Genomic DNA, 16,068 nt, shown 5'->3' with positions numbered 1-16,068 from the left:
GATATTAGCTCGGCAAACTGTGTACTGTATGCAAACCTGTGCTCCATGTGTTGGGATTATTAAGTGACAAAGGTTATAATGCTTCAATGAGCTTTTAATTCCACTGCACGCAGTCGCACATGCAGAGCAAAAACAAAGATGCATATAAGAAAACATCCAAAGACTCACTGCAGCTAAGTTTGCTTACAAACACAGCGGGCTTCGTGATCTGCTCTCAGGAATTAATAAACTCACTCAAGTATTTAAGCTGTGAAAATGATCAGAATATACACATCTATACAGCATCCACTGGCAAATAAATAACATGGAGCGTCTTTCTGTGGGTGAGCCCTATCCTTTTCTATTCTTATTATTCCTCTCTGTTCTTTCTATTCTTTCTTTCCATCCCTTTGTATAAAATCTGTTTTTCTTATCACTAGACAGTTTTGAATTTGTTTACTGCCTTTTAAGCACTCAGGCTATAATTATAACTGGCTTATGTAGATGTAAAAGTGGACAGGATTTTCAGGAAAGTAGCAAATGTTTGTGCTTTCTCTTTGAGGAAAGCCTAATTGATTTGTTTTTTTGTCCTTGCCTCAACATGTCAGTGGAAATGTTTTGCTGTGTTTTCCAGTAGTGAGGCTACTTAACATTAGCCGCAGCTGCTTTCTGCCAGATTTTTAAATCCATTGACTTGACACGGGCCGCCTCTTAAAGCTCATAATGCTCTGCTACCTTCATAATGCACTTTCTCTGCGCAGCTACAGGCACTCCGGCTGATGATTGACGATCCGTCTTTCTCACTGCCAGAGCGACACCCTGCCGCAAGAGATGAATGATGAGGAAACTTGAGCTTGATCCTCAGTGTACAGTTTCATTCTCGACACAGGAAGTCAGTGCAGCTGTTTTTGTTTCATTTTATTTTTTATTTATGCGAGCTGTAAAAAAAAAAAAAAAAAAAAAATTATTGAATCCCGAAATCTTAAATAGAGTTTTCACAAATCCCGAATTTCAGGCTCCATATTGTGCCTTTCTTGTCCTTAATTCCTCACACGCACTCGGTTTAGGGAGGGTGAGAGAGAGAAGAAGAGAGGCAGAGGACACACTGTGCCAGCAAGTGCAACCTGATTTCCTCAGACATGCTGCTTTGTGGCAGCCAAGATCAGCAGAGCTGCGAAGACCTCAAATGAACTTGGAGAGTTTCCTGAATTAATAGGGAAGTGAGGCCGAGGTGACGATGTTGACTAAAAATAAAAAGGCCTGAGGCGCGTGTTCCATGGCTCTACTGTTTGTGCCATGATGCCGTAGGCTGCTTGTGTGTGTGTGTGTGTGGGATTTTGTGTATGTGGGAGTGGGGAGGCTTGCTTTATAAAAGCTACACTAACATGATATTACTCTCAACAGTCTGTAGTTATTAATGCTTTAGCTAAAATTTATATTAAAGTCTACTAGTGAATTATGATTGGATGTAGAGCTGAGGCTGAAAGAGAGTGCTGATGGACAGCAGAATATAGGTGTTTATCAGGACAACAAAAAGTCACATGAGGTTTTTACTCTTATGCAGGCGGTCAGATTTGAATCTTTTTCCTCACAAATAAAGGACACGTTTACCAACATGAGCACGTATTCAGGGGTGGACAAATGATAAGTCCAGGTACCTGGTACAAGACATGTCCATGCTGTTTGTTTCTTAAAAAAAAAAAAAAATGAATGTTGCTGAATGTTTAAACTGTATTTGCTTTGTGGTGGTGCAGCACACCTTGAATCAGGAGCATGCAGGTATGGAAACACCACAGAAAGCAATCCAAGCGTAAAGCTGTTGTATATGTCCCGCACTCACTAGACACAACCACTTCACAAATATACATGTCAAGAGAAAATAAAGTTTATGCTTTGCTAGCCAGACATGATTATATGCGAACGCTGCAGCTTGTAGACGAAACGTCAGCAAATGACTTGTTAATTTTGTGTGAGAACTCGAACACAATGCACTACATTAAAACCTTAACATTAAAACCTGTTAGAATTTTGTAGCCAGTTTGTAGCCTAGTCAGTTTTCTGCCAACTAACACATGGGACTAAGCAGCACACCGGAGCTGTTAATAGCTGATAAATTTATGTTTTCTGAATGTGATGGTATTCATCTGCATTCACCTGTGCAGTGGAAATGCACTGCTTTGGATGCTGCTTTGGATTCATTGCAATGAATGGATCGCATTTTCATTTTCTTTAACAAATTGTGACACATTGTTTTGAAGAAAATATTTGCCACATGCTGTCAAATTTTACTAAATGTTTATGTCTGTGGTTTCAGAATTCCGTTATCTCTGATCAGTATTGGCTTTTGGACAGGGTGTATGTATGTATGTATGTATGTATGTATGTATTTATTTATTTATTTATAAATGGAAGCAAGCGGAAAGAAGGAGACCAATGAGGACATGCATTATCGTTTTTCTGTCTTGTAATCCCCAGAGTACAGCTTAGGTGGTTTTCACGCTTGAATTTTTTTCCCGGACCAGGAACCGTTTTCCCGAGAGTTCGGTATGGATAGTGAAGTCTCAAAGCTGTTTTTAAGACTGGGAGCAGTCCAGAGAATCGATCCCTGGTCTTTTTGAAAATGGTGGTCTGGGGTTTGTGTCAACTGAACTGTGGTGCAGTTTGCATGAGGTGTGGAGTAAGATGATTATTCCAACTGGTCACTTCTTGTTTCAGGTTTCATGATGGCAGGAAAAGTGTTGTTATGGAGACAGAACACCTTTATTGATATATAGAGCCAAGGAGGCATTGAAATGCAAGTGGACACAACTCGAAACTCTGAATTGTTTATATGTGAGCAGAGTCAAAGGCTTCTCTTGGACATTTGATCTGTGTTGCGCTAAAGTAAGGAAAAAACTGTCAGTAGTTTTCAATGATTCATTGAGAGAGACGGGAACAGTAAAAAAGGAAAGTAAAAAAGTTTCATTTTGTATTAGTCTTTGTCTAACAAAATCACTCATTAGCTCATCTTTGTGCTGCGTGTGCTTGCACTGAGAACGTGGTGAAAAACACACCTCGTGCCGCCCTATTCCTGCACAATGACATGCCATGCATCCAAAAATCCAAATAATAATAATAATAAAGTTGTATGTAGTGCCTACAATTTTTGCTAATCTGGACGCATTACAGTGACATGCAGCATTGAACAATCAAACCACATTTGGTAAGAAAGTCTTCTATGTGGGGGAAGCAAATCTTTGATTATAAACTCCTCCCCCAAATGAGCCCAGAATCGTTCCAGGTGTGGACTCAAGTTTGAAAACAACCTTAAGTTACTTGTGATCTAACAGAAGTTTTATTTTGGTTAAATAGTATGCCTATATATTAGGTATATTGTGAGCTACGTAGATGCGTGTAGTTAACTGGAAGCTTTAGAGTAAATGTTAGCAAGTTACTCCACCGCTAGGTGTTTACCAGAATAAAACAGTTAAAATCCATTTTTAGATCTTTTCTTTTGACCAACTTGCATCTTCTATCCTGATCATTCCTTGTATCAGTAAAACATCTGCATTATTTTATACCTTTGTGTTAAAATAAGTTCTCAAGCTCTAACGATGGCAGGATTGAAAAATAAACACATGGCTTCTGCGGATTGGCCTTTAAATGGGTAAGAGGGGACGGCACGTTTAAACGACACGACAGAGCAGCCAAAATCATGTAGAGAAAGAATGCAGCGCACGTTGTGTGAAGCCTCGTGCGGTGTGCGCATTGCAGCTGCTCTAGCTCACTGTTTCAACTTTTCCAGCTGCTGTGACTTCCACGGCACTGCACAGTCTGACGCAACAGAAAGTAAATGTTCGTTTGAAGCATGTGTGTGAAGGAATTAGTTTAGGCTAAGAGATCGGCTCAAGACCTTTGGAATGTAGCTGCTCTGTTTGGAAGTTAAACATTTTGAGCATCCATCAAATGCAGGATGTTCACTAATCAAATTTGCTCTAAAAACATTTTCTAGATACTGTTGTCAAGTGTAATTTTCCCTCCCAATTTAGTAATATTAGTTTAGAACATGAGCTTCCCTGGACCAGAAAGTGTGAACATATTTTTCTGCTGCTTGTGGATTCTACATAATCATCTGTGATTTAGGTCTAAAAAATCCTGCAAGGGGTGTACATGGTGTGCAACAATGTTTAGGTAGGTGGTACGTGTCAAAGTAACATCTACATGAATGCCCGGACACAAGGTTTCCCAGCAGAGCATTTCCGCCAGTTTGCCTTCTTCCCATAGTGCATCCTGGTGCCATCTCTTCCCCAGGCAAGCAATGCACACACACCCGGCCATCCACATGACATAAAAGAAAATGTGATTTCATCAGACCAGGCCTCCTTCTTGCTCCATGCTCCAGTTCTGATGCTCACCTGTCCATTCTAGGCACTTTTGGCAGTGGACAGGGGTCAGCATGGGCACTCTGATAGGTCTGCGGCTACGCAGCAAGCTGCGATGCACTGTGTGTTCTGACACCTTTCCATCATAGCCAGCATTAACTTTTTCAGCAGTTTGTGCTACAGTAACTCTTCTGTGAGATCAGACCAGACAGGGCTAGCCTTCGCTCCCCATGCGCATCAGTGAGCCTTGGGCGCTCATGACCCTGTCACTGGTTCACCGGTTGTCCTTCCTTGGGCCACTTTTGGTAGTTATTAACCACTGCACACCGGGAACACCCCACAAGATCTGCCATTTTGGAGATGCTCTGACCAAGTTGTCTAGCCATCACTATTTGGCCCTGGTCAAAGTCACTCAGATCCTTACGCTTTCCCATTTTTCCTGCTTCCAACACATCAGGTTTGAGAACTGACTGTTTACTTGCTGCCTAATATATCCCACACCCCTTGGCAGGTGCCATTGTAAGATAATCAATGATATTCATTTCACCTGTCGATGATTTTAATGATATGGCTGATCGGTGTGTGTGTGTGTGTGTGTGTGTGTGTGTATTAATCTTATTGTTCATCCTTGGCCATGTGGTTAGCAGATAGGTGAGGCTAAAATGTGTATGCAGTGAGCATTAGAAGTGTTATATATCCATGAGTATATAACCCGTATTTCCAATTCCACTGAAAGATGTCCCGCCTACCTGTAGGTTCATAACTGTAAATGATAAGTTTGGGTTAACAGCCTCATCTACATCAGGCTCTTTCTTATCACCTGAGGTAAAAATCCTTCGCAACATTGAAACACATGCCTCACCATCATCTTTTCATCTAGCTTGTCTCTGGTCATGCTAATCTGTCTTTTATTAGGTTGTTTAAACATTTTAAAACTTTGTCCGCTGTCATCTGTACAGAGTGTGTAAGCACTCTTGTGCGTTTTGATGATGTGTTGGAGCAGTAGTGTCGCAGACATTTTAACAGCCGGTGTCTGATTTTAAACTGAAATGATTAGGCTTATGTCCGTTCTGCTATGACATCTAACTATCCAACAACTTGATCATGCATGTGAAAAAAATCAAGCTTTTAGACATTGTTAGGTAGACTGACTGTTTTTTCCACAACATTTGTTAAACTGGCTCCTTACACAACATGATCTCTGCAGGCAGACAGCCAAGGCAAGGCAAAAACATTTCAGCATGATGAAATATATTTGTGTGTTCCTAAAGTCAAGACTTCAAAGAGTATTATTGGCAGATAAAATCATTTTGTTAAAAACAAAAAGACGTTCATTTTTGGATGTTTTCCAGGAATTCTGCCACAGCAACATCCGATACTGTGCCAATATCACTCTTCTGTACAAGAAACAACAAGGTCATGTTCAGGATGTAATGAAGGCCTTTTACAGTGCACTGTGAGATTAACATAAAGCCTACAGAATAATAGAGTTCATGTTAAATCTTGTGTGAATTTTCATCGGTTGTACCGTATTTCTGCAGTGCTGTGAAGTCCTCAGGTGTGTGCTTGTGTGTGCTTGTGTGTGCTTGTGTGTGCTTGTGTGTGCTTGTGTGTGCTTGTGTGTGTTTGTGTTTGTGTGGCTGGGGTTATGAGAGTTCACAAGATGGTCTAGACTTTTTATAGGAAGTGAACTTGGTTCATATCACCTCATTGGAGGTACACTATATGGCCAAAGGTGAACCTGACCATCACATCTGTATTTGCTTTTTAAAAACCCATTACAGATTTAGTCCCCATTTACTGTTATAATAAGCTCCACTCTTCTGGGAAGGCTTTCCACTAGATTTTGGAACGTGGCTGTGGAGATTTGTGTTCATTCAGCCACAAGAGCATTAATGAGGTCAGGCACTGATTTTGGATGAGGAGGCCTGGGGTGCAGTCAGTGTTCCAGTTCATCCCAAAGGTGTTCAGTGGGGTTGAGGTCAGGACTCTGCAGATCACTCGAGTTCTTCCACTCCAACCTTAACACACCATGTCTTCATGGAGCTCACTTTTTGCACAGGGATATTGTCATGCTGGAACACGTTGGGCCTCTTAGTTCCAGTGAAGGAAAATTGTAATGCTACAGCACACAATCCTATACAATAGTGTGCTTCTACAGTTTGCGGAAAGAACCACATATGGTGTGATGGTCAGGTGTCCACATATTTTTGGCCATATAGTGTAGCTCTATGATATAGAACAGTAGGAATTCACTTATGAATTAAATAACCTGTGATTGCTTGGGGTGAGAACCTGCACTGTGGAGTTTTTGTTAATAATATTAGGAATTGTCCTTGTGGAAATTCCCCCCCTCCACCTCTGACACAAAATTTACTTAATGTGCTTTTTCTAACAGTTGTTCTTTGTTTCATCCTTTAACTCAGATACACTATTAAAATTTTAGGCGTTCTCCGCTCGCGCATTTCACCTGAGGCATGTCTACACACTTCTGGAGGATGTTTTTCTATCAGCAGCTGTCTTGGACAAAAAAGCTGTTGAGAATTCCAAAACATCTCCTGTGGAAACTTTCCATTTTGCGCCCCCCCCCCCCCCCCCCTTAAACCCATATCTCTGTTTGGCCTGCTGGAGCTCGCCTCAAGGTTATCTACATTTTAACAGCCTCTAACCCTTGATCGCACTTCCGTTCTTACTCTCTCGCTGTCTCCCTCTATAGCTCTTTCTCACTTCAGCTGTTTCCACTGTAGTCAACTCACGATGATTATACAGAGACACAAGAAATGCCAGGTAGGTGATGTGACAAAAATATCATGATTCTCGAAGGCAGTTCAGACGTGTACCCGAGATACATGATATATATAACGATAGATAGTTTGCAGATAATATCCTAGGAATAAAATAGTATTTCATTTATTTAAAAAACACAAAACTGATGATACTTTTCATTTCATATCTACAAAAAATATTTCTCTTTTTTTTTTTTTTTTTTTTTTTTTTTTTTTTTTTTTTACATTTAAAAAAAAATTACATTTCTATTTATAGAAAGTTCAGCAATCTCAGGAAACATTGTGAATAACATTATCACTATACTGATGTTATTGTCATTTCCCTACCCTGGTAGTAGGGTACGCAGGGTATCATTTCTGTCATCCTAATATCATAACCAGACGTCGCTGTCTACTACTTCATTTAAAAATGATTTTAAAGCCTTTAATAACCAATATTAAATATATCAAAAACATGAACAGAAGCTCCAGGTAAGCTGGGCTGAACCCAGAGTGATCTTTTCCTGTCGCATGTCTCAGTACACTAGTATTTCCATAAGCCGTCATTGACTTTAATATTCAAATTACGCACAAGTTTTGCATGAGCGGATGTGCTCGGTTTACACGCACACACTCATACAAAAATCACTAATGCTATGAACACTTGTGTATCATTACTGCACTCTTGTTTATTAGCAATAGGAACATTCTGGAGAACGCCTGGTGGCTCCACTGTCAGGAATTTACACATAACAGCTCCTTCATTACAGCAGCATTACGCTTACTCCGTAAGGCACTTTGTTTGGGTTTAATCCTCCAGGGGTCATCGGAGTTCACATGAACTGAGAGGGAGTGTTGTGAGGGCAATTGTTGGACGATCTCATTTGCCATCGTGGATTTATTTTTTTTTCCCCTCTTCTCCTGAAGTTTCAATACTGGTGTCACCTGAGTTGATATCTGAGCTCATAGCATGTCAGTAATGCCTCTGGGTGCTCTGGAAATCGTGAGAACGATCTTCATCAAGAGCAAGAAGCAGGAGCTCATTTAAATGTAGGCCGTTTCTGTGCTAAAGCTGGTGTTTTTCTTGCTGGTGCTCTGACCTGAATCAGTTTTTCCTCCCTCTCTCTTTCTCTCTCTCTCTCTCCCCTTTTACAATGCGCTCTTATTTAGAATGATAGCAGAGGGATCTGGTTGGTAGTTCTGGCTGAGTGGAATCTGTGGACTGGATTTGTGTGTAAGATGGAACCAGGTCTCTAACTAGAGCCTAACAAGGAGAAACCCTTATGTTTAGCATGTGGATGATCAACAGTGATGTGATTTTATGCATTTTATAAACAGCTCTTCTTGCAACACGCAATATTTTCTCGGTGTAATACAGTCACCATTAATCTGTAATTGCCTCCCTGTGGCTGTGAGAGTTTAGAACTGTACATGTGGACACCCGAGAGGCTGATCATTAGAGAGACATCAGGAGGCCAAGGAAGAGGCTGAGGGATACTGAAAATAGTCACAAACCGCAGATCTGCCAACCTTTTTGTGTTGCAGCTCTCCATTTTAACATTGGAGTACACTGCTAGGAGTTATCACTCCACACTCTTTGGGTGTATTTTATGTTTGACAGTTGTGTAGGTGTTTTAAACTCTCCGATATTAACTGACACTCCTTAGAAGGCACGCCCCCTTCCCCCATCTCACATTAGTAATCTTTTGGGCCAGTGCTCTCATCTTAACTCAGTTTTCCTGCTTGAAAAAACGTGGCCTTGCTTTCCTGCTTTCAAGGTAAATTTTCATGGGGAATATTTTGAGTTCGTTAATGTGAAATAAAATCTATTAGTGTATGTTTGACCTAGCTAACATTAGACAAGTAAATAGTTAACATTAGTTATCTACATTTATTAGAGATGCCACCAAATATTTACGGCCAAAAATGGCCACAAACTGCCTTTTTTTTTTTTTGACAAAAGAGGCAGAAAGGTTGCAAACTTTGACAGAAAAAAAGATTAAATAGGCCTACAACACTGTACAAATAAATGTAATGCCTCGACTGCACCAGTCGCTTCTGCAGCATCTTTTTCATCTAGAGCTGTGTCTACTTCTTAACTAAATCAGATGAGAGGCAGCTTTTTCTCCCCTAGAACCTGGTGTTTACTGCAAAACCCTGTATATATGCACAGTCCAGTTTTTATCTTTTTATCAGCTTTTAATTATGCATACGCAAGATGGCCGCCACGTATCCTGTGGTCATTTGGCATGTCACTTGTGCATGTCCTCAGAAATGAACGCAACCATATGATACTCTGTCTGCCATCGAATAAACTAATTAACGCCGTCTTTCAAATCGCATACGTATGTACTATTCTAGACCGTTATTGAGCACTAAGACTAACTGGGCTTCCTATTACAGTTAGTGTTTGAAATTTAAAAACCTCTCATGTAGCCTTTACACCCACGGAAAGGTCCTGTTTTGAGAACCAGTCTTCTGGATTTTCTGGATTTGTAAATATTTTTAAATGTAGGGTAAGGGCTTTCGATTTGAGACACAGATCATGACAACAATCACGCTGATGGCGGAAAGTTTTAAAGATGAGCTCTTGAGTCTGCGGTGCATGAAATCGCTAAACATTAGTTTGACTTGGAAACCAGTCAGTCAGAGATGTTTTGGCTCTGATGTGCCATCTAGTGGACATCACTTTTAATCCTCCAGATGTACATAAGATACGCAAGTGCTGCTCGCATAGCAACCGTGTGCACGCACGTACGTGTGGGGAAAGTGAAGTATCTTTGCACCTCGAGATGCGTGGGTCTACGCACTATTCCACTTCGACTTGCATTTCTTCCTCTACTGTGATGATTGATTAAGTAGTCTTCATGTGCATCACTGCTTCGAAGTCTTGGTGTACATGAAATTAAACTAAAATTCTGGTGCGAATGTATCACCAGTCTAAACCCAAGTTGCAGGTGGTGATATTAGCAGGAACATACTAGTTTCTGTTCTCAGAAAATGATACTTTAATTACTGCAGACTAAACATAAATCAAATCATGTACGTATTGCCAACGACATTTTAATTTCCATTTGTTATTTGGTAATGTTTTCCTTTCTATCATAGCTCCATAACAAACAGAGCTAACGAAATGGACCTACAAAAACAGAGCTTATGGATTTGCTGTAGTTATTTTTCTGTAGGTCAGTGAGCTGCATATTAAACTCTGTGTTATGTAACCATTGCTTTGTTTGAAGCAATTTGATCAAAACATGAACGGTAAATGGTTTTAGTTAGTAGCTCTAATGTTTGAAAATTCAGTGCCTTTTCCTGCTGCTGTTTTAGCTTTTTTAATTCGGGCAAAATGAAAGTTGCTTAAAGCCTGTTAAACCTTTGAAAAGCAAAAGCACCACCTTTTCTTTGGTTCTTAAGAGAACATCTGGCTTTCCTGTTCACTTGCAATGCCACTGGCGCCTCTGGCAAAACCAAAACAGTCCTCTCAAATGACTGCGGTGGATTTGTTGTGGCTTCAGCTGCACTTTGATAGCTAAATCTATAAGTCTATTTAAATCTTCACCTCGTTTTTTTATGCTGCCCTTGTAGCTCTCAAGGAACACACACTCAAGCACTAGATCAGAGGACGCAGCGGGACTTGGTATTGTAATCATTGTTAAAGTGAATGTTAACAGGTTTTTTTTCCTCTCTCCTCCTTTCTTCTTTAGTGTGTCCAGAGCGGTGTGGGCAGCGGGCATGTACGAATTCTGGAGAGTGCTGCCACGCTCAGTGCCTGGGCAGCTGCACAGCTCCAGACAGTGCCACGGCCTGCGCCGCCTGCCAGCACTACTCCTACGAAGGCCGCTGCGTGGAGCATTGCCCTCCGGGCACGTACATATTTGAGGGCTGGCGCTGCATCACCTTAGATATGTGCGCCGAGGTCCACCTGCCTTACTTGGAGCGCTTTGTCATTCATGGGGGCGAGTGCATGATGGAGTGCCCACCCGGCTTTAATCGTGAAAACAGTCAGAGGTACGCGAGACATGACACAACATCTATAGTTATGTTGATTTGGCACTGGCAGCAAAGCCTGGTGCCCGATCATAGCCTTTGGTCTTTAAACCAGTGGTATGAAACGAGAGGCCAGTCCATAGCCGTCTCCAGTTATTTTCATCTCTAGACGCAATCACCACACGATCAGCAGATCAGTTGGCTCGGCTCCAGTCCTGCTAAACTGTAGCTTTGTAAGGAATAGACCAGACCAGTAGTGTGAATAAACAGTGACGCTAAGCCAGGAATAGATATTTGTAATGCAATAAGCGTGTTAAGATGCATTTTGCAGCTCACACTCTATAGTCACACCTTTACTGTGGCATGTTGGGGCGTTAAAAATCTATTAACATGCCACAGATCTCTTATAGCTCTAGATGTACTCAAATCTATAGATAGATTAAATTACCTGTTAATTAAGGTAAGGTATTACCTCTTAAGGTAATTTGATCTATAGATAAGATTTAAGATTTGAGTACGTCTAGGACTATAAGAGATTTGTAAAATAAAGTTAACAGAATGTTAAAATAGCAGTCTAGATTGTAAAGATTTAGCATTAATCAGTTTAAATCAAGCACGCTAATATACGTTCATTATTCGTTTATTTCACTGATTTCCAGGTTGTTGTATCTAATGTAGTTCTTTTAGATCTGTAAACCTAACGCATTGTGTGTTCTTTTGTATTATGGTTACAATGACAACCCTGTCAACTTAAATCAATTTTAGCATTTACTTTTAATTTTAAAAAAAGGGGGTCTTGTGAGGCGGGTACAATTTGGTCATTTGCTCTCCTCCAGTCTCACGACAGCTATCAACCAGGGATTGTGAGGGCTTAACACGGGCTTCCTCAAAAACATGTGAAGCCGCCGCATCTATGCGAGCTACTGCTCATGCTACATCACAGGCAGTGTAACACACTCAGAGGAAAGTGCTATCTGCCTTCATCCCCCATTGACCTTTTAAAAACACACAAGCTGGTGGTGAAAATTAAATGAAATATTATTGCAAAATCTTTGTATATATAACAAAAAAACAAACGGAAGCAAAAAGTTCGGATCCCCTAATTGTTGTTCTTTTGTTGTTTTTGTGAATTACGTTTTCATAAAATCTACTACACTGTAAGTACTGATCATGTTGTCGTTATAAACTGAAAGGGAGGGTGGATGTGAGGAAAGGCGGCACACCGTGCTGAAACAAAATTCCAATATGCCACATATGCAGTGATTAGACGCAGAGAAGATAAGAATGATTTTATTGTCATTGCACAGGCAATGAAGTTTAGTTTAGCAGCATTCCGGCCAGTTGCAACATGACAGCTTTGCAAACTGCATGTAGGAAGAGAGCACTGGGCCGCTGCGTCTGTGTGCACACCATCTTGCTTCCATATCGCCATGTCATGGTCTGTCAATGTCGTGTTTTTCTGTGCGTTTGATAGCCATGGCGTATGGTAGGAGTGGCAGCAGAGGTAGCAGTGTGACGTGTTTACAACAGTAGCAGCTTACACGGCCAGAGTTTGCTGTAGTATGATTTAGGGCAATGTTTCCCAACATTGTTTGTGGTGGCATTACAGGGGGTTGAGATTACTGATAGAAATGTCATGTTAAATTCAATTTTAATAATAGATATATTTTTACAAGCTCTAATATAGCCTACATTAAGTTCCAAGGGGTACTTAAGCCAAATAATGTAGGCTGAATGGGTTCTACTGATGAAAAATATTTGGGAACCGCTGCTTTAAGGGAAGTCCATTGGCAGGGTGTGGCAGAATTGTTGAGGAGTTCCAGCCAGATACAAAAGGGATGAGAACCGCTAAAGTCAATATAAGCTGTTATAAATATTATAAGGAATAAGTATTTTGAAAATGTCAGCAGTGAGGTCTAATCATACGCCAGGACTAACCATGACGCCATAACAGCGTTAGTTAAAAGGTAATTACATGACAATAAAAACAGCCATGGCTAGAGTGACATAAAGCGCGCATATATATATATATATATATACACATACACACACACACACACACACACTCAGGGAAAGAGAGCTGAAAGTGTTTTTGCCTCCTAGAAGAAAATTGTATAATTGTATTAAACCAAAGGATAAATAAAAAAATATATGAAACTGTTATATGACAGCTCTAATTTTGGTCCTGTATGAGCACTGTTTTTCCCCCCACAGTATGTTCTGCAGTGCTTGTGACGGCTTGTGTGACAAGGTGTGTGAGGGGAAAGACATTGACTCTGTGGACGCTGCACAGTCCCTAAAGGACTGCACTGTTATTAACGGCAGCCTGCGCATAAACATCCGCCGTGGCAGTAAGTAGCTGTGCGCACTCACTACACTCCTGCAGGAAACGTTTGTGGTCAGATTCTGGGTGGCACTCATTTCTTTCTCTGTTTCGCAGACAACATAGCATCTGAGTTGGAGAACTTCCTAGGCCTCATCAAGACAGTGACAGGATGTGTGAGGATTTCTCTTTCTCCCACTCTGAGCTCGCTGTCCTTCCTCAAGAGTTTAAACCACATTAATGGGAAGGAGCTCTGCGATAAGTAAGCTTCAAGTCTTTGAATACTTGCGTATTGAATACTTATTGGCATCAAAACACAACTGTTGCTTTCCTCTGAAGTTTTTCATAGTAAACTATTTGTTTAAAATGTGATGTAATAAACTTTGTAATTTTGGCTTTCACGCATGTTACACACAGCTCTGCAGTAGTTTAGGGTGAAAGACTACAGCAGTGAACATTGTAATTTTTTTTTTAAATATAATTAATAAATGTCTAAATTTAATTAATTAATTAATTTTGTATAATTACTGAATGTCACAGTTAGTCGCCCCCAGTTGATTGCCGATATTCTTAGATGTTATTTATTTATTTATTGTATTCGAACTATTTCAAAAGTGTACATTTATTTATGCAAACAAGGCTTTGTCTAATTCAGTATGCATAAATTTAAAAATCTAGTTAAAAATCTAGGTGCTATGAAGATAATCTAAATGTAAATCCAGCAATTTTAGGAATTTCCAACAGATTTATAGCTGCTATACCATATTGCATTATCATTCTGATAGGCCTACAAAAACCCTGTTATGCCTGGGCTCTATTTTGTTTCTTTTTTGTTACTTTATTTGAAAGAAGATACCAAACTGAATTTGATTGCAAATTTATAAAGTGAGTCAAGCAAGGCTGCTGTGGAAAGTTGTAGATGCTCAGCAGCAGGTGGTTTTGTGTCTCTTTGCTTGTCTTTTCTCACACATTGGTATGACAGACACTTTCATTCTGGTCTTAGCCAACTGCTGAAGTGCTGTGATACTTTTCTGCAGCATGTATGCCTTCTCAGCGTTTGATAACCAGCACCTCCAGTTCCTGTGGGACTGGTCACAGCACAACCTGACCATTCACGCAGGGAAACTCTTTTTCGGCCAGAACCCCCACCTGTGCATGTCCGAGATTCGCAAGATGTGGCTGAAAACAGGCATCAAGGAGAAGTTTGTGGAGGAGGATTTCCGCAACAACGGAGGCCGTGCAAACTGTAAGTGTTTAAACTAATAACTGTTGATTGCTTAAAACTTGATCTTGGATTGGTTGGATTTGCATTTGTTCAATTTTATTTGTGTTCCAGGTGAACATAAAATTCTGAAGTTCATAAACAATAGCACTGGGAGTAACACAATAGCGCTGACATGGGAACGCTACCAACCGCCGGGTTACAGAGGCCTTATCAGTTTTGAAGTGTACTACAGAGAAGCGTGAGTCCATTTCTTTAACACATGGAATAGCCTTGTAAGTTTGTTTTCTACAGTTACACCATATGGTCAAAAGTAGGTGGACACCTGGCCATCACACTCATGTTCCCGTTTCAAAACGGTGGGTATTAACACAGATTTAGTCCCCCTTTGCTGTTGTAATAACCTCCATTCTTCTGGGAAGACTTTCCACTAGATTTTGGAGCATGGCTGTGGGGATTTGTGTTCATTCAGCCACAAGAGCATTAGTGAGGTCAGGCACTGATGTTGGGTGAGGAGGCCTGGGGTGCAGTCAGCATTATACTTCATCCCAAAGGTGTTCAGTGGGGTTGAGGTCAGGGCTTGGGCCACTCTAGTTCTTCCATCCCAACCTTGACAAACCCTGTCTTCATGGACCTTGCTTTGTTCACAGGTCATACTAGAACAGGTTTGGAGGGAAAATTGTAATGCTACAGCATATAAAGAAATCCTATACAATTGTGTGCTTCCAACTTTGTGGTCAAGTGTCCACAAACTTTTGGCCATATTGTGTATATTTATCTGGGATTATGCCACAGTGCTGTTGAAGTCTTGATTTTCTGACAGTACTTCTGACTGCAAGGCAAATCACAGGTTTGCGTTAATACTCTTGTTCCTGTAGTAACAGCCAATTCACATGGCTCCTCATAATCTAAACCTTTATATTTTGCTATTATTTAACAAAGAGCACTGTATTATCATTGATATTGTTATCAGAGAATGTTTCTTTAACATTGATGGAAGGAAAAGCCACAGGAAAATCTTCAGGACAGAGGACTTTGTACTTAGCGGTTTCTTGGTAACATGACAAGCTTCATTTTATTTATCATATTAATTTTGATAGAGGGAAAAAGAAGCTGGTCAGTTGTTATGCCTCTGCCACTGATTGGTGAAGGCATTATGTTTTCAGATTTTCTGTCTGTTCGTCCATCTGAGATTTTTGTTTACACGATATGTCAAGAATGAGTGGTTGATTTATATGGAATTAACATTGTAACCAGCAGATGAAGTGAATGTATTGTTGATATTTATAAGTAGATTTATTATTAATATTTATTTCTGGCATACAAAGTAGTAACAAGAAGGATTAGACTTGGTGGCAGAGGCATCCCCAGTGGTGTCAGGTTTGATTTATTTATAGCTGTTAGAATGTAAGTGATAGGAAATAACTTGTT

General features: G+C 40.4%; 1 protein-coding gene across 2 annotated transcripts in view; it reads left to right on the top strand.

Annotated features, from left to right (window-relative positions):
• The window catches only part of igf1rb (insulin-like growth factor 1b receptor), a 90,954-nt gene that overhangs the window by 42,951 nt on the left and 31,935 nt on the right, over nt 1-16,068 (top strand). For both annotated transcript variants that reach the window (XR_008302613.1, XM_026930589.3), the window contains exons 3-7: nt 10,810-11,113; nt 13,307-13,443; nt 13,533-13,677; nt 14,453-14,661; nt 14,752-14,878. Coding sequence is in view for 1 of the 2 variants with exons in the window: in XM_026930589.3 (XP_026786390.1) it covers nt 10,810-11,113; nt 13,307-13,443; nt 13,533-13,677; nt 14,453-14,661; nt 14,752-14,878 (922 nt within the window). In the remaining variant the exon portion in view is untranslated. The remainder of the gene's footprint in view (nt 1-10,809; nt 11,114-13,306; nt 13,444-13,532; nt 13,678-14,452; nt 14,662-14,751; nt 14,879-16,068) is intronic.

This window comes from Pangasianodon hypophthalmus, chromosome 11 (assembly GCF_027358585.1).
Source record: "Pangasianodon hypophthalmus isolate fPanHyp1 chromosome 11, fPanHyp1.pri, whole genome shotgun sequence".
Lineage (NCBI taxonomy): Eukaryota > Metazoa > Chordata > Actinopteri > Siluriformes > Pangasiidae > Pangasianodon > Pangasianodon hypophthalmus.
Note: the sequence above shows the minus strand (reverse complement) of the source record. Positions and strands in the feature narration are given on the sequence as shown.